This window comes from Sciurus vulgaris (genome assembly GCF_902686455.1).
Source record: "Sciurus vulgaris genome assembly, chromosome: 3".
Classification (NCBI taxonomy): Eukaryota; Metazoa; Chordata; class Mammalia; order Rodentia; family Sciuridae; genus Sciurus; species Sciurus vulgaris.
Window position 1 is genome coordinate 54,508,152 of NC_136463.1, and position 22,403 is coordinate 54,530,554.

The following is a 22,403-nucleotide window of genomic DNA, read 5'->3' on the forward strand; positions in this document are numbered from 1 at the left end:
TGGTTCCAGCCCCCCGGTCGTATTCCCTCAGGGTGTCTGTCCTTCGCGGTTGCCACGGTGCCGCCAAGCGCGGCTGTCGCGCGGCCCGGGTGTCAGCAGCGATGGCGGCGGGGTCGGGTGGGAGTGGGGGCTCTGGGGGAGGCCCCGGGCCAGGGCCTGGCGGGGGCGGAGGTCCCTGCGGGAGCGGCCCAGGACCGGGGTCCAGCGGGGTCCTTGGCAGCGGCGGGGAGCTGCACCCGCGCACTGGGCGCTTGGTGAGCCTGTCGGCCTGTGGGCGTACAGCGCGGCGGCAGCAGCCCGGCCAGGAGTTTAACCACGGGCTGGTGTTGAGCCGGGAACCCTTGCGCGATGGACGCGTCTTCACCGTCCGCATCGATCGCAAGGTGCAGAACTGGGGCCGCGGAACCGGCATGTGGAGGGTGGTGGGAGGGAGGGGAAGATGGGGTAGGAACAGCCAGAAAGCCCACATAACCGGGTACCCAGAGGGAACCGACAGACTATAGAACACTAAGAGATGGGCAGGAAGAGATCATGAAGCAGAAGCATTCACTCTGAAGGCTACAAGGTGAGAGCTTGCGTTTCCTTAAGACTTAGAAGCAAGGAGAGGAACATGGGTCCACCTACCAGAATGGCTGGGGAACAGGTCTCCTGGTCCAATATCTGGGTGGGTGAATGATGGAGAGATGTCAGATATGTGATGGGTGAAATACCCAAATATGTGAGGGAGAAATACCAAGAAAAGAACAAACCACTGAAGGACAAAATTCTCAGGTAGGGCCTGGGAGGTGTGTAATTTACTCGGCTCACAGAGAAAGAATTTGGGAGGAGAGTGAATCTGGGTGGAGCCTGATCCTAGAAGAGAATTAGACCAGGAAGAAGAGGGCGATGTACAAGAGCAAAAGGCATGGACATAGGAAGAATGTGAATTTTGGTAATCGAAAAGCCCTAGAGACCCAGAGAAGTTCGAAGAGGTAGAATGCTGGAACTAGAAAATTTAACCTGTTTGGTGGGGATATCTAACCTGTCTAGTGTTTACTATACTAAGCACCTGAGTATAGGGCAGAGTTGCCAGGAGACAGTAGGCCCAAATAATTAGAAGCAGGGTCCAGAAAATTACTTGTGGGTCTTCATCTCCAGGTTAATGCCTTGGAGGTGGTGAGAAAGGAGCAGAGTGGCCTGTGGAATATGGTCTACTAGTGCTGGGAGACCCACTGATTGCCTATCCCGAATCTATACTACCCCCATCATAGGTCAACTCTTGGAGTGGCTCCATTGAAATTGGAGTGACGTCGTTGGACCCCAGTGTGCTGGATTTCCCAAGCAGCGCTACAGGGCTGAAAGGGGGATCATGGGTAGTGTCGGGCTGCTCGGTGTTGAGGGATGGGCGCTCCGTGCTGGAAGAGTATGGCCAGGACCTGGACCAGCTTGGCGAAGGGGACCGTGTGGGTGTGGAACGCACAGTTGCTGGGGAGCTGCGGCTCTGGGTGAATGGGCGGGATTGTGGTGTGGCCGCCACAGGCCTGCCTGCCCGTGTATGGGCTGTCGTGGACCTTTATGGCAAGTGCACCCAGATCACTGTGCTACCCCCTGAGCCAGGCTTCAGCCCCCCAACTCCCATCCCTACACCTCCCTTGGAGCCTTTGGCCCCCCCTGAAGATTCTGCCTTGATGGAACAGGGGACCTCTGGGGATGAAGGTGAGAATACAGGGCCATGGTGGAGGGGTGAGGCAGGGGCTGTGGTTACAGGGGGGGGCAAATGCAGTAGTGATCAAGGCTGGGTGTGGGCAGGGCCATTCAGACCCTGAGTGTGTTACTGGGGAGAGCAGGGGCTAGAGGAGAGGATCTCCTGGCTATGGGCCCTGAAGCAAGGGCTGAACCCTTATTCCCCTCCCATCCTACCTGGTCCCCAGCCTTCATGGTGTCCCCAGCGCAGGCCCGGCCGGAGACGTTTCCTAACAGCCTTGAGTCGCATAATGGTGAGGGCTTTGGGGAGGCTCTGGGAAGGGGAATGGGCAATGAGGGAGGGACCTCAGGAGAGAGGTGGGGAAGGAGAGTATAGAGCTTCATTTTGGCCATTCTCCATCTTCCTGATGTAGACTTTGCCAGCATGGAGCTCTCTGAGGTGGTGAGCAATGCCATCCTGTCTGCCTACAATGGGGGGCTCCTGAATGTGAACCTGAGCTCCCCACCCTCAGGGGATGGACTGGGATCTAGTGGTGCTGCCACCTCACCTATCCTCACTTCGAATGATGCTCTGCTCTTTCATGAGAAGTGTGGGACCCTCATCAAACTCAGCAACAATAATAAGACAGCTGAGCGCCGGAGACCCCTGGATGAATTTAACAATGGGGTTGTCATGACCAACCGACCACTTCGGGACAATGAGATGTTTGAGGTGTGCAAGATCCTGGTCTGGCTGGTGCCTCACCCTCTGGGAGCTAAGGATGGGGCTCAACCCTCGATGCCAAGAGGGTGGAGTCTGGGGAAGAACCAAGGGGTTCCCTTCTCTGCACTTAACTTTTCTGCTCCTTCTATTATCACTCAATCCCAGATCCGTATAGACAAACTTGTAGATAAGTGGTCAGGCTCCATTGAGATTGGTGTCACCACCCACAACCCCAACAGCCTGGAGTACCCAGCTACCATGACCAACCTTCAGTCAGGTACCAGTCCTGGGCAGCAGGGGGCACACAGGCCTGGGGTTACTGAGGTGAAGGAAACTCATATCCTAACCAGGTATCCATTTTTGCTCAGGCACCATCATGATGAGTGGCTGTGGGATCCTAACCAATGGCAAGGGCACCCGCAGAGAGTACTGTGAATTTAGTCTGGATGAGCTGCAGGTGAGGGTGGGGCACAATGCTTCGGGCCATTCTAGGGGAGGCCTGGGTACTTTGTGTCCCTGCTTGAGTACCACATAGTGATCTTTTCTGTGGCTTAGAGCAAATCCCTTTGTCTTTGTATCAGGTTCCTTCTGAAAAGACAGGGTTGCCCAGAAGAATCTAAAATGAGCCTAGCAGTAGCATTTTTTTCTTCTTTTTTTGCAGTGTGGGGATCAAACCGGAGGTTTTACAGATGCTAAGCAAGTGTTCTACCACTGAGCTACATCCTAAGCCCCTATAGCACTTATTATGTAGAGGGAAATTTAAAGAAGTTGCTTTAGTTAGCTTTTGTGCTGCTATTGCTGCTGTAACCAGAAGATCTGACAACAACAATATTAGAAGAGGAAAAGTTTATTTGGGAGCTCACAGTTTTGGTGGTCTCAGTCCATAGATTGCTCCAGGCCAGAGGGGAGGCAGAACATCATGGTGGAAGAGAGTCCAGAGAAAACCAGCTAGGAAAGTGGCACCAGGAAGCAGAGACAGCTCTGCTCACAAAATATATACCCCAAGGCATGCCCCCAATTACCCATCTCCTCCAACCACACCCTACTTGCCTACAGCCACTACTCCATTAATCTCTATCAGGGGATTAACACACAAAGGTTCTCACAACTCATTCATTTCACTTCTAAACTTTCTTGTATTGGGGGACACCTAATACTTAAACTGTAACAGAAATTGATGTTTGTAAAAATGGTTTAATTCTGTTCTTGACTTATATTGAGCATTCAGGAAATGTTGAAATTGCCTCGTTTGGAAAACAGGGACCCAAGACCTATCCTGCCTGTCCTCCAGGGTTCTGAGACTAATGTGAATACCTTTGGGAACTGATTCCTGTGGAATATCCAGATGAGAAGGCCCCAGGATGCTCTGTAGCTATACTGAATTATTTTTCTGCTTTGAATAGGAGGGTGACCACATTGGCCTCACAAGGAAGTCCAACTCTGCCCTACACTTCTTCATTAATGGCATTGATCAAGGTAAGGGAATACTCAGAGCGGCCTTCCAGCTCAGGGCTATCAGTGGGGTCCAGACCTCATCCTCCTGCCTCTCTGGTGCTTGCTTTACCTATGTTCGACTCTTCTGCCCTTGTTTTTCTCTGCCACAGGTGTAGCTACCCCATTGACACCCCCAGTGGTGTATGGTGTGGTGGACTTGTATGGGATGGCTGTGAAAGTCACCATTGTCCACAATAACAACCACTCTGACCGACTCCGCCGGAACAATGCCATTCTGCGGGCGCTGTCTCCTGAGGGTGCTCTCCGACGTGCTGCTCCTGCTGCCCAGGCAGAACCTGAGCGCCTGCTCTTCCACCCCAATTGTGGGCAGAAGGCAGCCATTACCCACGAGGGACGCACTGCCTTGAGGCCCCAGTATGGCCCATGGGTGGGGAGAAGCCTACAGAAAAGGCTCTAATGGAATTGGGTGGGGGTGGGATGGTGATGTGGGAAGCAGAAGGAATCTGGTCTGGGGAGTCCTAGACAGAAAAGTGGGAATCCTCCTGGATTGTGAGGACTGGTTGATTGGCTTGGGGCAGTGGGTGATGGGCAAGTGTCATTGGACTAAGCTTTGGCATATTCAAGGAGTATGTACTGGGATTTGAATCTCTATTTGCTCTTTCCTCAGTGCCACTGATGACTTCAATCATGGAGTGGTGCTGAGCAGCAGAGCCCTACGGGATGGAGAGGTGTTCCAGGTGCGCATCGACAAGATGGTGGACAAATGGGCTGGCTCCATTGAGATTGGTGTGACTACCCACAACCCTGCCTACCTCCAGTTGCCCTCCACCATGACCAACTTGCGCTCTGGTGAGCTTCCAAGAAGGGCAGGATTGGGATAGGGTCCTAGAGAGGAAGCTGTCCCTGCAGCAGTGACCCTTGTTCTCCAGCTCCTTTCTTTGTTATCACACTTACCATGATTTGTCCAGAGACTGGGGAGTGCCACCAAGGCAGGGCCTCTGGTTTGGAAACTGCAGTTGTCTTGTCCACTGAGAAGAAAGGCAAATCTCAAAGGAAAGACAGAGTGTGCTTTTAGCTTAGAGGAGGCTCTTGGGGGCTGCTATGTAAAGGAAAGGAACCCTGCCTTGCCCCTCATGTACTCTGCCATTGCTTGTCCTTATAGGGACCTGGATGATGACTGGGAATGGGGTGATGCACAATGGGACAACCATCCTGGATGAATATGGTCACAATCTGGACCGCCTCAAGGTGGGAAAGTGGGTGCATTGCCTGGGTGCAGCAGTCAGGGAGCCAGCAAGGCGGGGTGGATGCAGGACCATCCCAGGCAGGAACTCTGCCTGACTCCTCACTCCAGCCCCAACTTCTTCCAAGGCAGGGGACACGGTGGGTGTGGTGCGGCGAGAGGATGGGACTCTCCACTTCTTTGTCAATGGAATGACTCAGGGCCCTGCTGCCTGGAATGTACCCCCAGGCGTCTATGCTGTCGTCGATCTCTATGGCCAAGCAGCTCAGGCCACCATTGTGGATGACGTGGGTGAGGGCCCGCTGGGCTAGGGCAGGAGGTTAGGGTGGCCTTGGGGGGGGCCTTAGAAAGCCTTAGAGACACCTGGAGACCTAATAAGTGCTGTCTGTTCCTACAGAAGTTCCTCCAGTTCCTGAGCCACTCCCTGAGGGAAACAATCAGGTGTCTCCAAGCTCCCCTTCCTCAGGGGCTGGGAGCTCTGACCTACGCTTCCACCAGCTGCATGGAAGTAATGCCGTCATTACTAATGGGGGCCGCACTGCACTTCGACACAACTGCCGCAGCGAGTTCAATGATGCCATCGTCATTTCCAATAGGTCAGTTCTTGAACCTTTATGTTCCCGTTGTCCTACTGCCTGCCTAAGTAGGATTTCAATGACTGCCACTTTACCTGGCAGGGCCCTTCGGGATGGAGAGCTGTTTGAAATTGTCATTCAGAAAATGGTGGACCGCTGGTCAGGCTCTATCGAAGCTGGTAAGGGGGCATCTTTGTGTGGGTTGGGGCATGTGGATGCCTGTAGCCTGGAGAGTTAGCTCTGATCTTTCCCTGCTTCCCAGGAGTTACTGCTATTCGACCTGAAGACCTGGAATTCCCCAACACTATGACAGACATTGACTATGATACATGGATGCTGAGGTGGGGCTACCTTCTCTTGGGAGCAGCTTGGTGGGACTGAGTGGAGCTGGCTGGGATAAGGGAAGCAGGGTTTGGGCCTATAATGGCTACTAACAATGGCAGACAGGGGATCTGCCTGCCCCTTCTTTAAATTTTGGGAATTCGTGCCCAGCCTTCAGGAGCTCCATCCTCTTTCCTTTTAGAGGAGTTCCTGCTTTTCCTTGGGGAGATCTCAGGGCAAGGGGGACAGGATTGTATCTTGGACCCAGATCAAGACTACTCTTCCCCCACATTCTAGGCACTGGAGGGATTTTTTTTTGGTACTGGGGATTGAACCCAGGGGCACTTAACCACTGAGCCACATCCTCAGCCCTTTTTAATATTTTATTTAGAGATAGGGTTTCGCTAAGTTGCTTAGGGCCTCACTAAGTTGCTGTGACTGGCTTGAACTCGCAATCCTCCTGCCTCAGGCTGCCAAATAGCTGGGATTACAGGCATGTGCCACTGTGCCCAGATGACTGGAGGGTTCTAACATGCAGAGACTGAGCAGGGGCCCGTGTGGGGATGAAGCAAGGAAGCTGACTCACCCCTTCTGCTGTTTCCCCAGTGGCACAGCCATCATGCAAGATGGTAACACAATGCGCAACAACTACGGGTGTGACCTGGATGCACTGGGCACAGGTGCACGCATTGGCATGATGCGAACTGCCAAGGGTGATCTGCACTACTTCATCAATGGCCAGGACCAAGGCGCTGCCTGCTCAGGATTGCCTCCGGGTAAAGGTGACTACTCTGTGGCTTCTGGCCAGCCACCCTCAGCTCAGGCTACCTGGGCTCTCAGGTTTCTGACATCCTCCTTTCCTATGCAGAGGTGTATGCAGTAGTGGATCTCTATGGCCAGTGTGTCCAAGTGTCCATCACCAATGCTACTGGCCCCATGGACAATAGCCTGGCGACCAGCAACACTGCTACTGAGAAGTCATTCCCCCTGCACTCCCCAGGTGCCTGCTTTGGGCCTGAAGGATCCTGTTCAAGGATGCTACAGGAAATGGGAGGGAAGAGCTCCATAGGGCAAACAGTCAGAAAGGTGGGGGTTATACCTGGGACATAGAACCTGGACACTTCCATGTCACTTGGGGTCAGCATACCATGCATTAGCCATCCCAGGTTTTGAAATGAGTCTTGCTGTGGGAAAAGAGGGGTCAGGAGGTCCTGAGGAGTAATGATAGATGAAGTCTTACTGTCTACTTCCTGTTTTATCTAAAGTTTTACTCTGCACACTATTTGAACTTGCTGCCCTTTCTCTATCCCTAGTGGCTGGTGTGGCTCACCGATTTCACAGTACTTGTGGCAAGAATGTCAATCTGGAGGAGGATGGCACAAGGGCAGTGCGTGCCACTGGCTATGCTCATGGCCTTGTCTTCAGCACCAAGGAGCTCAAGGCGGAGGAAGTTTTTGAGGTGGGCTGTGGAGATGTGGTGGGATTCTACTGGCCCATCATCAGGGCCAACTAATATTTTCTCTCTCATAGGTAAAAGTGGAAGAGCTAGATGAGAAGTGGGCAGGTTCCCTCCGGCTGGGGCTGACCACACTAGCACCAGGGGAAATGGGGCCTGGAACAGGCGGTGGCCCAGGGCTGCCTCCTTCTCTGCCAGAGCTCCGGAGTAAGACCACCTGGATGGTGTCCAGCTGTGAAGTCAGGCGTGATGGGCAACTCCAAAGGATGAACTATGGCCGGAACCTAGAGAGACTAGGGGTGAAGAACCTGACTGCATTAGTGGGTGAAGGGTTGGGAATGGAATGTCAGAGATAGGTGGGCTGAGTATTTGTTTTTGTCCCACCTTGGACCTAGGTGGGTAGCCGTGTGGGCATTCGTCGAGGAGCAGATGACACGATGCATATCCTGGTGGACGGAGAAGATATGGGGCCTGCGGCCACCGGCATTGCCAAAGTAGACTTAAGAGCTTCTCTTGGTTCTGGGAGTGGGCTCTTGGGTGGAGGCCTTGTGCTAATCTCTGACTTTCTGAGTCTTGTGTTTCCAGAGCGTGTGGGCTGTGTTGGATCTATATGGGCCAGTACGCAGTGTGTCCATTGTCAGTTCCACAAGACTGGAGGAGCCAGAAGGCACCCAACCCCCTTCCCCCAGCTCAGAAACCGGCAGTGAAGGCGAGGAGGATGACGAGGGCGAGGATCATGGCCTGGGCGTAAGAGGCTACAGCAAGGGCTGCTGGGCAGTTAGTGGCCATTGGACACCAGATTCTCCAATGGCAGGGCAGAGGCTCACACTTGAGCTCTGTGTGCGCTTCTGTGGGGTGGATCAGACCTGCCATTGGCTCCTCATGAAGCATAGTCTCTTCTTCCACACCAGGGCCAGAACCAAGTCGGTATTATGCCTACAGCTTTTGAGTTCCTGGAGAATCATGGGAAGAATATCCTCTTGTCCAATGGGAACCGTACAGCTACACGGGTGGCCAGCTACAATCAGGGCATTGTTGTCATCAGCCAGCCCCTGGTGCCCCAGCTGCTAGTCCAGGTATGCCCTGTCTCCATATTCCCCACCCCTCTTACTCCAGCTGACCCAGGAACAATTCTCCTGGAAGGGGCCTTTCTGCTGTAAACCAGAGATATGGCAAAAGTTAGCCAGGTCAAGGAAGCCCCTAGGAACAAGAGTCCTTACAGAAGTGACAGTAAGATCAAAACTTAAAGAGGAGAGGGGGTCTGGGGTTACAGCTCAGTGATAAGAATGCTGGCCTAGTATGTGCAAAACCATGGGTTTGACCCCTAGTACTGCAAGGAAAAAAGAGGAGGAGGTAGTTTCTGGTCTTTCCAAGAATCAGAAAGGACATTTTCCCAGGCCACTCCGGGAAATATATTCTCTCGCTGGCTGGGGTGAGATCCTGGTTCTGCCCTATGGGTGGGTGGCCTCTGCCCAGAAGGCTGTGATTGTAGAGTATTTCCTTCTGTAGGTGCGGATAGACTTCCTGAACCGACAGTGGACATCTTCCCTTGTCCTGGGAGTCATCACCTGCCCACCTGAGAGGCTCAACTTCCCTGCTTCTGCCTGTGCCCTCAAACGGGCAGCCTGGCTACTGAGGGGCCGTGGCGTTTTCCACAATGGTCTCAAGGTGAGTGAGAGAGAAGAGAGAGGGTCAGGTATCTGAGTAGTGAAGGGCTGGCCAAAAGGGAGAGGTGGAACTCAAGAGTCCTGATGGTAAGGCAGCAGATCTGAAGACGGTGGAAGTGAGTGGTCAAGGGCATGAGTGTCATTATGTGGTCAGTCTTAGCCCTATTGCTTCCTCTTATGCAGTTGGCAGTATTACAGTTAGGTTATGGAAGTGAGGGTAGAGCAAGGTGGAGGCAAAGCCTAGGAACTGGCAACTGGAAGCAGAGTGAAAGATGGGATGGCTGCTGGTGGTAGGAGTCTGAAGACAGTAGGTCTCTCCTCCCAGATCTGTGAGAAGTTTGGGCCAAATCTGGACACATATCCTGAAGGCACCATCCTGGGACTGCGGCTAGACAGCTCTGGGGGACTGCATCTCCATGTTAATGGGGTAGACCATGGGGTAGCTGTGCCGGATGTGCCCCAGCCCTGTCATGCACTTGTGGACCTCTATGGGCAGTGTGAGCAGGTTAGTGGCAATGGGGAGGCAGGGAAGAGGGAGTGCCTGGGAGACTGGGAACTTTGAGGTACTAGATCAGCAGGCCTTGGGAGCTGAGAAAACTTCGGCTGACCACCTCTTTCCTCTACAGGTGACAATCGTGAGCCCTGAACCAGGGGCTGCCAGTGGAAAGAGTGCTGGAACCCAAGGGGACATGGAAAAAGCAGATATGGTGGATGGTGTGCCAACCGGAAGGGACCAAGATATTACACCCACACCTGCCCCCATTCCCATCCTTCTAGCCCAGCCTCTGTGACCTGTGTCCCCTCTGTTCCCTCAGGTATCAAGGAGAGTGTGTGCTGGGGTCCACCGCCAGCTGCTAGCCCTCTAAAGAGTTGCGAGTACCATGCTCTTTGCTCCCGCTTCCAAGAACTGCTGCTGCTTCCTGGTGAGTCTCTGTCCTCCAGAACTTGCCTCATTCCTATGGCCAGATCAGGGCCACGCCCAGACCTCTGGAGGCCAGCTGGAGGTCAGCAACCCAGTTGAGACCCAAGATGGGAACCATAGCACCAAGCTTGACACTCACTGTCCCACAGAGGATTATTTCATACCTCCGCCGAAACGTAGTCTGTGCTACTGTGAGTCTTGTCGGAAGCTTCGAGGAGATGAGACCCACAGGCGCCGAGGGGAGCCCCCCCGGGAATACGCCCTGCCCTTTGGCTGGTGCAGGTTCAACCTCAGGTACATATGGACCAACGTCATGCATGTTCCTTTTTGCTTTTTGCCTCCTTAAGAGAGTCCCAGGAGAATGCATGTAAAAAGTGGTAGAACTTCCTGTGTAGGGGATAACCTTGGGAAGCCAGTGACCTTTGTCCTGTCTGCCCCATTTGTTGTTGTTCTCCTAGGGTGAATCCCCGTCTGGAAGCTGGAACACTAACCAAGAAGTGGCACATGGCGTATCATGGGAGCAGTGTGGCAGCTGTACGGAGAGTGCTAGACCGAGGGGAGCTGGGAGCAGGTACTGTGGAGTAAGCAGGGACAGGGAATTCCTAGCTCATGGTCCCTGGGAGGAATCACAAGGGCCTTCTTGACCCAGCTCTCCTTGCAGGTACTGCCTCCATCCTGAGTTGCCGACCCTTGAAGGGAGAACCCGGGGTGGGGTTTGAGGAGCCTGGTGAGAACTGTGCACCTCCCCGGGAGGAGCAGCCCCCTTCAGTGCTGCTTTCCCCCTCCCTTCAATACGCTGGGGCCGAGACCCTAGCCTCCAAAGTGCAGTGAGTACACAAGAAGAGGGGGTGGCTCTGGGGTCTTCAACCTAGATGGGTCCTAGGACCTCTTGGATCCTTATGATTTGTCCTCCACTACCCACCCTGGCTTGTTAGTTGCTCCTCCACCTGAATCCTTTCTTCACTTATTCATTGAAGATACCACTAAAATACATGCTGAGTGAAGGAGAAAGGAATCTTATTCTGGTGTAACTTGTCCTCTCTCTAGAACGTTAATTACATGAGTCTTTAGGATTTTTAAGGGTGAAAACTACTATGAAAACAAAAAGAGTGGAGTGAAGCAGATGAGAAGTGCTTGGAGTGGGCATATTAAGTTAGGGTGCTAGGAGAGGCGTCATAAGAAGGTGAGGTTGAGCAAAGGTATGAGGAAGGTAGGGAAGGAGTTTGCTAAGTAGTCTTTGGGAGGAAAAGCATTGTAAGTAGAGAACAGCTGGAATTTAGCTCTTCATGTTGGGAATACTTCCAAGGAACAGGCCTGTGTGGTGAGCAGTTAGCAAGATGGAATGAATGGTGAGGGGGGCAGAGGCCTCACTGCTCTGCGTCTACTTCTTGACAGATTCCGGGACCCCAAATCCCAGCGGACACACCAGGCTCAGGTGGCATTCCAGGTGTGTGTGCGCCCTGGCTCCTACACCCCCGGCCCCCCTTCTGTTGCCCTCAGAGAACCTCCTGACCCTCACTTCAGCCCAGCAGAACTTGAGTGGGTCACTAAGGAGAAGGGGGCCACACTCCTCTATGCGCTGCTGGTGCGGGTGGAATGAAGGGTGAGACACCACTACTACAAGCACAGTTGGGCCTCGGCCCTGGACTCTGAGTGATGACTGCCATCACCTCATTCCAGTGACTAACGGCATGCACAGGTGCTGTCCTAACAGACGCAGGAGCATGTAGGCAGGCTCTCAGATTCAGAAAGGAAGTGGAGCACCTCTCCATGTCCCGGGGCCCAGCACGCTTCCTCTAACGAGAGGGAGCTTGTGGGGAGCCCATTCCAGGTCCTGGGTCCCTCCTTCATGCACTGATTTGGGGAACACGACTCCCTGTTACTTCCCTCCCCCACATCACTTAATTTATTTCCGTTTTTGTTTCTGGTTACTGTGAATCCCAGAGGAGTCTCTCCCTGTGCCCACACAAAGCTGCTTTTTCCGGGGCCATCGGGTGGGAGTGGGGAAGAAAGGGCGGGCGGAGGAGGCCGCGGGCCCTCTGTACAGTTGTTACTGACTGATTTCTAAGGAGCCAATAAACATGGTCTCAGAGCATCCGCCTCAGCCTCTGTCTCGTGCGCCCCCGAGAGCCCGCGGTCCCAGGTCCGCCGGGTTTTGAAATGAAAGGCTGTTGTCACGCAGCCGGAGCCGGCCCGGACCCCAGCTGCTACTATGGAATTTGGACTCGCGGGTATCCGTCCCTGTGCGCTTCCGCATTTCCTTCCTGTCCAACCCGCAAGGCCGGTCGCTGCCGTGACTCCGGAAGGAATCGATCCGGCCGCCGGATGTGACGCCGGAGCCAAGGAGCCGGAGACCGCGGAGAAAGCATCTAGAAGGTGGGTAGAGAGGGTCGACGCCCGGGCCTGGTAGGGAGGGGCGGGGGCGCCAATCCAGGGACCCCGTGAGACCCGCACGCGCTGGGGCTGGGGCTGCGACCCCACCGAGCCGCGTGCCTCCGAAACACGTGACCGGGCCTGAGAGCTGGCCGCACCAACAGGCTTCCGCCTCGGCCCGGCTCAGTCTCCATTAAGCTCCCGCCTCCCAGCAGACACCGTCTGAGGTCTGGCAATCAGTGACAGAGCCGGGCGCCCGCGGCCCGAGCGCCTCCGACAGCACCATGCCAGCGCTCCTGGAACGTCCCAAGCTTTCCAACGCCATGGCCAGGGCGCTACACCGGCACATCATGATGGAGCGTGAGCGCAAGCGGCAGGGTGAGCTGGCGCCAGAGCGGGAGATTAGACGCATGGCCAAGGTGTCTCAGCTGCCCCAGGACTACCCCACCCATGGGCTGACCAGTGTGCCTACTACACTGGCAAGGGTAGAGGAGGGAGAGAGGGAACAACCCCTTTGGGGTGAGAGTGAAAAGGCCTGGTCCAAGTTCCAGAAGCTAGGGATGGGTAGGACCTTGGAGAGCTACTGTTGTGATGAGAAACAGCCATTGCCAAGTGCACAAGTGGTGGGATAAGTGCCAATTTTCAGTCTCAAAAAACATGGAATTAGTATCACCACCCTTTCACTTCATTTGGCTGATTTTTCCAGAGGAGGAAGAGGTGGACAAGATGATGGAACAGAAAATGAAGGAAGAACAGGAGAGAAGGAAGAAAAAGGAGATGGAAGAGAGAATGTCACTAGAGGAGACCAAGGAACAGGTAAGCTGTCCCTGCTTGCTCCCAGCTCTGGCTTTTTCCTTTGGCTCTCCCTGCCTTTATCTCCTTTCCCCTTCCCCTTCCCTTCCAGATTCTCAAGTTGCAGGAAAAGCTTTTGGCCCTACAGGAAGAGAAGCACCAGCTTTTCTTGCAGCTCAAGAAAGTTTTACATGAGGAAGAAAAACGGAGGCGAAAGGAGCAGAGGTGGGATCAGAGAGCTAAAAGTAAAATTGGGAGTAAAGTGGAAGTTGGATTGGTTAACAAATAATCAGTGTTTAATGACAAAAAAGGGTAACTGCCATTGGTTTTCACCTACCTTCCTTTCATTCCAGCGACCTGACCACTCTAACATCAGCTGCATACCAGCAGAGCCTGACTGTTCACACAGGAACTCATCTCCTCAGCATGCAGGGTGAGGGCTCAAGAAACCATCTGACAGTAAGTGGCTCCTTCTGGAGGTTGAGGCCTCCCATTTCAGCCTCACAAAGCCCTCCTCTCCCCTTCTAGGGAGCCCTGGAGGACATAATCGCCCAGGCACCCTCATGGCAGCAGACAGAGCTAAACAGATGTTTGGACCCCAAGTACTCACGGTGAGAAAAACAGACTTGAGTGTATAGCTCCAATTGCTTTTCTTTACTGCTTCCTCCCAGATATCCTGGCCACCAGTGCTCAAGTCACAGACAACGAAGCACTTATTGTATGAGGGGAAGTAGGCACAGATATGCACACAAGTCCCTGAATTTGTTTTCTAGGACTTTACAGTCAGTTCTCATCTTCCTCCCCAGACCCGGCACTATGTGGGCTCAGCAGCTGCTTTCCCAGGGACTCCAGAGCATGGGCAATTCCAAGGCAGCCCAGGTGGTGCTTATGGGACTGCTCAGCCCCCACCTCACTATGGACCCACACAACCAGCCTATAGTCCTAGTCAGCAGCTCAGAGGCGAGTAATGGGAAGAGTGGGGGGGTGGGCTTTCCTGAAAGCCCACAGGTAAGATTAGAATGAAGAAACTCTAATGGGCATGCCTCTTTCCTTCCTCAGCACCTTCAGCATTTCCTGCCGTGCAGTACCTATCTCAGCCACAGCCACAGCCCTACGCCGTGCATGGCCACTTTCAGCCCACCCAAACAGGTGATAACATCCTAGGCAGGTGCCCTGGCTCCATCCACAGGTCCAACATGCTTCATTCTCTTTTTTCACACACTTCTCTTCCCTACCTAGGGTTCCTCCAGCCTGGTGGTGCCCTGTCCTTGCAAAAGCAGATGGAACATGCTAACCAGCAGACTGGCTTCTCTGATTCAGTGAGTACCAGGCCTTGGGAGGTTGGAGAAAGGGATAGGCTAAGGGGAGCCCCAATATGCTTCAGGTAACTTTGTCCTCTGCAGTCCTCCCTGCGCCCCATGCACCCCCAGGCTCTGCATCCAGCCCCTGGACTCCTTGCCTCCCCCCAGCTCCCTGTGCAGATGCAACCAGCAGGAAAGGTAAGGATGGTAACCAAAATCCCGGCATCACCAAGCAAACAGGACAGGTGACTCACCCTGTGGTTGTCCCTTCTTCCTTCAGTGTACTTATCAGTAGGGGTTTAGTGGAAGGGAGGGTACACCCACTAACAAAACCCTCCCTTCATCACCATCCAGTCAGGCTTTGCCACTACCAGCCAACCTGGCGCTCGGCTCCCCTTCATCCAACACAGCCAGAACCCGCGATTCTACCACAAGTGACCATCAAATTGTCTTCAACCTTATCCCTCTATCCCCCATGGGTGAGGGTCTTTCTTCCCTTTATGTCCCAGGCCAATAAAATCTACCTGCCACTGCCCCTGGCTGCTGCTGTTTGTGTCACTTCCCACCCAGCTGTCTGGAATATGCCAAGGCTGCTTGGAGGGTGGAGGGGATGGCTGGTAGATTAACAAGTGATAAGACAGTGGGTTACAATAAATCAGTGGCAGTTCAGTCTATTCTGGCATCCAAATATTTTCCAGTCAACAAATACCCCTTTAATTCAAATAAGCAGCTGACTTGGGGGCTTCATATTAAACTTGTAGTTTTATTCAGGTTTGATTTTAACAAATGTGTCGGGGAGAGAGCCCGCAGGAAAGGGTAAAGCCCATAGGGGCAGGTCCCTCCCAGATGCCTGAGGAGGGGGCAGGTCCCCTTCCCTCTCCTCCTCTTCCCTCCCCATATAAAGGGATTTGGGGGAGAGATACAGGCAGGGGAGGGGGCTGGTCCCTGGTCTGTAGGGTTGGTGCTTGGGTTAAAGGGCTATGGGTGAATAAGAGACCAGACCAAGGACAAGTGGGGAGAAGGGCACAAGGACCATTTGCCAGAATCCACAGCTTTCTGATTCCAAATTGAATTAAAAAAAAAAAAAAAAAAAAAAAAATACTAAACCACAAGCAGTACCCATCCCTTCTCCCCCACCAGGACTATAGTGCGAGGGGAGAAGAGGAGGGCAGCTTCACCAAGGCCATGGCTCCCTTGCTTCTGGTCAAGGGAGCTAGGTGAAGGGCAGGGGCTCCCCGACAGACTGAGGGTTGGGGGAAACCAAAATAAAACATCAAATAAATTGTGTAGGAGTCGTCCAGCCAAGGGCCCAGCCACAGCAGGACCAGGCTGGGGGAGGGGCCTCTGCAGGCTTGAGGATCACTGCTGCCACCACTGCCACCCTGGGTAAGAGAGAAACCAAGTAAGGATAATTAATACTTTCAAACAAGGGTGGAGAGGACAGGACCAGGATGGGGGCAGAAAGCAAGCCTGGCATGATTAAAAGACTAGAAATAAATTTGAGGAGAACAAAGTACATAAAGGAGGACAGTAAGGGTTTTGTCATTCACCTGGGAGCCAGTTATTTTGCCATGGCCTTGATTGCAACAGCTGCCTCCTCTGTCATAGCAGACAGCACCGTGATCTGGAGGAGCAAAAGGGATAGTTAGGAGCCATCTAAACTCAGAAATAGAGCAAAGGTGAGCATAAGGGAAGAAAGAACACCATACCAGGATCTCTTCTCCACAGTCATACTTCTGCTCAATCTCCTTGCCGAGGTCTCCCTCAGGCAGACGAAGGTCCTCTCGCACCTCTCCACTGTCCTGGAGCAGTGATAGGTACCCGTCCTGGATGCCAATCAGCTGGGGGCAGATAGAGAAGGATGTTGAAGGCAGGCCCAGGTAGGCTGAGGGTAAAGTGTCTGATGAACAACATGGAACAAGAGCAAACTATCAAATACCCTCTTCCTGCCATTTCCCTCCTCTCCCACAACTTCTGGTCAATCCATATTTCGTACCCATGAACCACTAACCCATCCTCATCTTGAACACCTACATACCTGGAAGTCATTCCTTTTGATGTTGGGAACATCCATATTATGAGTTGACGGGCAGATATCTTCATATTTCTTCCCAGTAAAGATGTCAATACCAACCAGGTGGACCTGTGTGTATGCATCACAAAGAGAAACCCAACCAACTCTAGGACGGAGGAGATAAAGGCTCATGCTGTCCCTGGCTGATGAAGGAAGTCACTCTACCTTGTTAGGGCAAAGACAAGGAAAGTTGGAAATGAACCAGTCAACTAAGGAAAGAAATACTAAAGCCAAAAACAAACAAAAAACAAACCATAAGGCTAAAGACCACCACAAGTCAAAGTGGTAGAGCAGGCTTAGGGAAGTCAATTACCTTATCAGAAAGCACTGACAAACAGTGCCAGGAGCCAGGAGCCTAGGGGTTTGGGAGGAATCTATGGCAGAAGTATGGAAGAGTTTCTGGACACCCATGTAAGAGGCTGAGAATTTTGAGAAGAAAGGTAGAAGGGGAAAGGCTCAAAAACAGGAAGGAATGTTTTTGGAAGAGTCTGGAAAAAAGGACTTGAAGATCTGAAAGCTATGTAATTAGGGAATAAGAAAACTAGAGAAGGATCTAGGCATTAGGGGATAACCCAAGATCAATGCCAAGTCAACAAAAGATGGAAAACCAACAAAACCACAAGAAATTCAACAAGAATGAAGCAGGTTGAACTTTTGAAGATAAAGGAAATTCTGAGGTGACAAGGAAAGCACAAGTGGTAACACTAAAACGCAAGAAAGCAGGGAGGCTCAAGGAATTCAAGTGGGCATGGGCAGGTAGAGGGAAATGGAGACTGCATCAGAATTCCAAAGGAAAAGGTAGAACTGCAAAGAGAAGCAGAAAAGTGATTTGAAAACAAGTACACTAGAGCCCTTCAAAGGAAGGCTGCATCTATGTTAGAACCAGAGAAACCACTGAGCAAAGTGATGGAAATAGCACCTAACAAAGGCTCAAGGAAGAAACAAAAAAAGTGAATGCCAGGACCAAGGAAGGAACAATTGAATAGCCAGAGTGTAAAGGACCATGAAGAAAAGTCAAGAGACTGGCACAAAGATGGGAGAAAAGGAGGGACTACCAAAGACTGATGGGGTACAGAAGGGTGTCCATAGAGGAAGCAGAAGGCTGGGAACAGGTGTAGTCTAAATGGGTATAAGGGTGGACTGCTAAGCAAAAGGACTAAGACAAAAAAAAAAAAAAAAAAAAAAAAAAACTAAAGGAAGGCAGAGGGTTAGGACTGATGGCAGCTTGCTGCCAGGAGCCCTGTGTATACATGAGGTGTGGGGAAAGCAACATGTGAGATTCTAACCTTGGCATGGCCATGCTTGCCAGTCTTCGAAGTAGACATCTCGACGATCTTACAAGGCCGGCCTTTGAGCACCACAAAGCCATTCTTACGTAATGCGGAGCACTGCATTGGGAAGGTGGCTGAGGCCCCTGCATCTCCTGTCTCGAAGTCCAAATCATCTGCCATTTTAAGAGGCTTCGATTCCAACTAAAGCCAAGAAGAGAACTGGGGTCATTAAGGATGAGGTTAACATCCCATTTCTCTCTGGAAACACTGCTGTTTTCCCCAATCCCTTACTCCACTACCCATCTATAATAAAAGTCAAAGTTTTTGGACTAACTACGGACTGGGGTCAAGTACACTTTAGAACTGGTGTATGTATGGAACTGCAGAATAGCTGGAGAAAGGGAAACTCAAGGGAGTTAGGATGACAAATCTGAGATGAGGAAAGGCCTATTTCCTGGGGTGGGGAGGACTCAGGTGTTACTTGCCACTGAAACCAACCTCCCCTCTTCCCAACACTTAGCCAGAGCTATAATTAGGTGAGCAGCTATGAGCCAGCAAAAGGGTGGGGCTAATGCATGCGTGTGTGTGTGTGTGTGTGTGTGTGTGTGTGTGTGTAAGGGGGAGGGTAGAAACCGGAGGACAAGGCCCCACCCAGCTGTTACACCCCCTACCCCTATCCACACACAAGCCAGTCACTGGTACAGGAAACCACAAGGCCTCTTTAGGGGATTCCCGCCTCTCTCCAACATGCACTTGCAGATGCAGTCAAGAGGGTGAAAGTAGTTTCCTAAACCATCCCCCTGCCAAACACCTCGATCACAGTTCCCAGAGGGAACCCTGCCTCTCCTACAGGGCCCTCCCACTTTTCCCAGGATGCACCGGTGCTGTCGACTTTTCAAGCCCGGCCTGTACAGTCAGAAAGTGGGGGAGTGGGGGGTGGTGAATGACAATAAAATGAAAGCAAAGGGTTGGTAGTAGTGAGTAGTAGAAATCACACTAGGCTGAAAATTAGGAACTCTAAAACCGAGGAACTCCCAAACTAGACACACAAGGACAGCCACTCGTGACAAAGTGAAGAGCGCATATCATGGAGGGGAACTCATCTGTCCCGGACTTTAAGGCGCTGTCGGCACGTGCCAAGAAAGGAGTGGGGCTCCTGTCCAATGACTCCCGGTCTCCCAATTTTTCCGGCCTCGCAGTTCCAGGAGTGCCACTTTCACCTGGTTGACTGCCTCACTTCACGTGAAGATTAGGAAAAAAGCTCCAGGGGCCCATGAGGCTGAGGAACGCCAACATATGCCTGCAGCTGGCCCTCTTGGGTGATCAAAAACTGGTCCTCAGACTTCTCCCACTACCCAAAATTCCGGGTTCCCACTGACGTCCGCGAGGACCAGCTCTCTCAGCGCCGGGGGTTGCCGGCTCCCGCCCACCATGTGGCCGTCCAGGGCTTCCGGTGGCCGGGACCTGGGGGGAGGGGTCCCCGCGCTGCCATGCGGACCCGGTCCACTTTCGGCCATGCGGCCTTCGACCCTGAGGGCAGTCGCCCTTGGGGGGGCACTTCCGGTGCCGCGAGTGCCCCCTCCCCAAAGGCTGCGCCAGGCCGAAGCCTCGCTGCCTCCCCTCCCCCCCCGCCGGCCGACAACCCCCCCTTCACATGCGCTCACGGAAGAGCCCCCTCCCCCACCTCACGTGGCCGCGCGGTGCCCGGTCCTCAACGACCCTGGGACCCTTGCCCCAAAGGGGCTGACCTGGCCCCCGGCCCTCTCCCCGGAGCAGCCGCCTGGCGGCCTCTCCCGCGTGGCGGCCTCGCGGCTCGCCGTCCTCCGCCCTGCGTCGCTCCAACGTCACCCGGCAAGCCCCAACCGTCACCCCGCGCGCCAACCGGCCGCGCGCCCGCGCCTCTCCGCACCTCGCGCCGCTCCCCGACCAAACCCATGCGGTGGTGGCCGCCGCTCCCTTCTGCCCCCTCCCCGACCCCCGTATAGTTCCATTTCTCCTTCCCGGCTCAAGCAGAGGTTCCGCGCAGGCGCGCCCTGACCGCTCTCACCTCGCGCGAACGCACTGACTCAACCCCGTCCGCTCGCCGCGAGCCCAACCGCTGCCTCCGAGCCCGCTACCGCCGCCGCCGCCGCCTCTACCGCCGCCGCCGCTGCTGCACACGGGTCTTAGTACGCAGGCGCCGACTCCCCACTGACCAACCAAGCAGCCCTATGACAGCCGCGCAAGCGTGCTCTCTGGCTCCTCCGCCCTCCACCCCCGCACTGCGCAAGCGCAAAGACCCTCCCCGATCTCCACCCTCTGCCCCACCTACCCATCCAATGACGCGTGACGTGACCCCGCCCCTCAGAAAACATGAACCCCTCCAACCAGTCAGCAACGCGCAGGCGCATCCGGTTTTTTAATCCCTTCAACCTTATCTTCCCTCCCCTAGATAGACCACTCGCCCTACCGGACTGTATTTGCGCCTGCGCAATAAGGGCCCCTGCACTCCACACCCTCTGAAGGAAACGCCTCGGTTTCAAAACGCATGCGTGTTGAGAATCCTAAACGCCCCTTCCACCTCAGACGTCGTTCGTACGCCGGGCGTTGAAAAGACCACGCCACTGTACCGCTTGCGGGGTCTAGAACGCATGCGTTTTAGGAAACGCCCCACCTCGGCTTTAACTGGACTTAAACGACCCACACGTTTCAGAAAACTTGCACTGTGGGCTGGGCCCCTTGCTTCAGAATCCTTGCTCGCAGTTCCACACATGCGCGAGAGATCGCTTTTCGCTCCACTCATTTAGCGCGATGTGTGGTCGGGTTACCACCCATCTCGGCTTCACTTCTCTCATCTACGACTCTGCTCTACCATAGAGTTTCGCTGGAAAGACAGAACGGTCCGTACCAGCCACCATCTTGTTTAAACTCGGGTCTGCGTTTGTCCCTGTGGCTTCCGCAGATGCGGTTCTAAGCCAGATCCTAAATAGATAGAGTTTACTTTTTCCTGTGTGGGCTCTGCGGTTTCCAAATAATTATCTACAGCCCCTTTAGAAAAATTGTATCTATAAATAAGACTGGTATGTTAAATTGCATTGACATTCTGAAATCATAGAAGATGACCAAGAAACTGGAAACGATCTTTCTCATTCTCTGAGTTTCCGTCGCTCGTCTTAGGGAAAAATACTGCTGCTCTTCCTGAGACGTTTTCCTCCAGTTCCTAGGTTTCCCACTACCGTCTTCGCTACCTTGATATGCCGATTAGGTGGATAACAGTACCGTCAAGCGACTAAAGATCTGGTCTTGGAACCCAAAATCTTGAATCTGCCTTCGTGGCTCTTAGAAATTAATTAAAATCGTTCTGCCTTAATTTTATTACCGTGAAATGAGAGAAATAATGATGTCTAAACTTCTCAACTCACCAGGGTGTAAAAAACTCGTGATGTGTGAACTGCAAATACTAACTTGAGTTGCTACATTCGTGTAGCACATTATACTATCAACCATTCAATTTTCTGAAATTCGTGCACTTTGCAAAAACAAAAAAGTTCTTGGGAACATTGTTTAAAACTTCAATTCTTGCTATTTTCAAACATGTTAACTTTCATACGGCCCAGCAGTTCCACTCCTATGTATATACCCAAAGTCTTACAAACAAACTTGGGCTGGGGGTATAACTCAGTGATGAGCGTTCCTAGCCCAATGGAGGAGAACCCAGTACCACCAAAAGCCAATTCAAATCCTTGCATGTGATTGTTCACTACAGCACTCATTACAGTATCCAAACGGTGGAAATAATTCAAATATCCAATAGATGAATGGATAAACAAAATATGCTATACCCTTACAATGGAATATTATTCAGTCATAAAAAGGAATGATGTAACTTACAAATGCTACAGCTGGATGAACCTCAAAAACATGCTGAGTAAAAGCAAAAGGTCATATTTTCTATGGTTTCACTGATTTAAAAAATTATTCAAATAGGTAAATTTTAGAAGCAAAGCTGATTGGAGATTATCAGGTCCTAGAAGAAGAGGTTATGGGGCATTACTTGTTATAGGGCTTTACCTTAGTGATGAAAATGTTTTGGAAGTAGATAGAGGTAATGGTTTCACAACATTGTGAATGCATGTAGTGCCACTGAATTGTTCACTTTAAAATGGCTAATTTGAGCTAGTCTACAATACCTATCATTCTACTGACTTGGGAGGCTAAAGTAGGAGGATCAAAAGTTGGAGGCCAATCTGGGCAATTTTGCAACATTCTGTCTCAAAATATAAAAAGAGATTGAAGTTGTAGCTCAGTGGTAAAGAATCCCTGGATTCAATCCCCAGTACCAAAAAATATTTTTTTTTCTAAAGTAAATTTTATGTTATGTGAATTTCACATCAAGTTTAAGAAAAACTACACAGATGTTCAAAGCACCATTATTTATAATAATCAAAAAAGTCACAACCCATATATCTATCAACCGAAGGAGCAATAAAATATAGCATATACAATGAAATACTATTCAGCAATAAAAAGAAATGAACTGGATACGTGCTATGACATGGGTGAACATTAAAAACATTTTGCTAAGTCA

The 22,403-nt window shown here is 52.3% G+C and overlaps 3 protein-coding genes across 8 annotated transcripts; 2 read left to right on the plus strand and 1 right to left on the minus strand.

The window, feature by feature from the left end:
• The first annotated feature begins 86 nt into the window (after positions 1–86).
• NEURL4 (neuralized E3 ubiquitin protein ligase 4) lies at positions 87–12,038 on the plus strand. Of its 4 annotated transcripts, none has more exons than XM_079131172.1 (29): positions 87–383; positions 1,251–1,695; positions 1,911–1,976; positions 2,097–2,395; positions 2,552–2,663; positions 2,755–2,843; positions 3,790–3,862; positions 3,991–4,255; positions 4,509–4,690; positions 5,004–5,089; positions 5,213–5,375; positions 5,482–5,680; positions 5,762–5,838; positions 5,922–6,000; positions 6,587–6,762; positions 6,849–6,980; positions 7,294–7,439; positions 7,511–7,735; positions 7,832–7,930; positions 8,022–8,183; positions 8,348–8,512; positions 8,946–9,104; positions 9,429–9,608; positions 9,730–9,817; positions 9,919–10,026; positions 10,175–10,319; positions 10,484–10,596; positions 10,687–10,852; positions 11,421–12,038. In XM_079131172.1, the coding sequence occupies exons 1-29, from the start codon at positions 102–104 to the stop codon at positions 11,623–11,625; spliced, it is 4,686 nt and encodes a 1,561-aa protein (XP_078987298.1). In that variant the 5' UTR covers positions 87–101; the 3' UTR covers positions 11,626–12,038. The 4 variants fall into 4 exon arrangements, with proteins under 4 accessions (XP_078987298.1, XP_078987300.1, XP_078987299.1 ...); XM_079131174.1 differs by having other exon boundaries at positions 6,587–6,756; XM_079131173.1 differs by lacking the exon at positions 1,911–1,976.
• A 224-nt stretch (positions 12,039–12,262) lies between these two features.
• GPS2 (G protein pathway suppressor 2) lies at positions 12,263–15,597 on the plus strand. 2 transcript variants are annotated; one of them, XR_013762448.1, is made up of 12 exons: positions 12,263–12,401; positions 12,614–12,776; positions 13,105–13,214; positions 13,303–13,415; positions 13,544–13,623; positions 13,719–13,801; positions 13,997–14,150; positions 14,250–14,339; positions 14,430–14,509; positions 14,575–14,689; positions 14,846–15,326; positions 15,357–15,597. XR_013762448.1 is itself a non-coding variant. In XM_079131185.1 (11 exons), exons 2-11 carry the CDS (start codon positions 12,683–12,685, stop codon positions 14,927–14,929), a joined length of 984 nt encoding a protein of 327 aa, XP_078987311.1. In that variant the 5' UTR covers positions 12,267–12,401; positions 12,614–12,682; the 3' UTR covers positions 14,930–15,025. The 2 variants fall into 2 exon arrangements, 1 of the variants encoding a protein (XP_078987311.1); XM_079131185.1 differs by lacking the exon at positions 15,357–15,597 and having other exon boundaries at positions 12,267–12,401; positions 14,594–14,689; positions 14,846–15,025.
• EIF5A (eukaryotic translation initiation factor 5A) lies at positions 15,479–20,072 on the minus strand. Of its 2 annotated transcripts, none has more exons than XM_079131187.1 (6): positions 19,884–20,072; positions 17,852–18,037; positions 16,530–16,634; positions 16,201–16,332; positions 16,042–16,115; positions 15,479–15,873 (listed from the first exon to the last, which is right to left on the minus strand). In XM_079131187.1, the coding sequence occupies exons 2-5, from the start codon at positions 18,014–18,016 to the stop codon at positions 16,053–16,055; spliced, it is 465 nt and encodes a 154-aa protein (XP_078987313.1). In that variant the 5' UTR covers positions 18,017–18,037; positions 19,884–20,072; the 3' UTR covers positions 15,479–15,873; positions 16,042–16,052. The 2 variants fall into 2 exon arrangements, with proteins under 2 accessions (XP_078987313.1, XP_078987314.1); XM_079131188.1 differs by lacking the exon at positions 19,884–20,072 and adding an exon at positions 19,521–19,661.
• Positions 20,073–22,403: the final 2,331 nt, after the last annotated feature.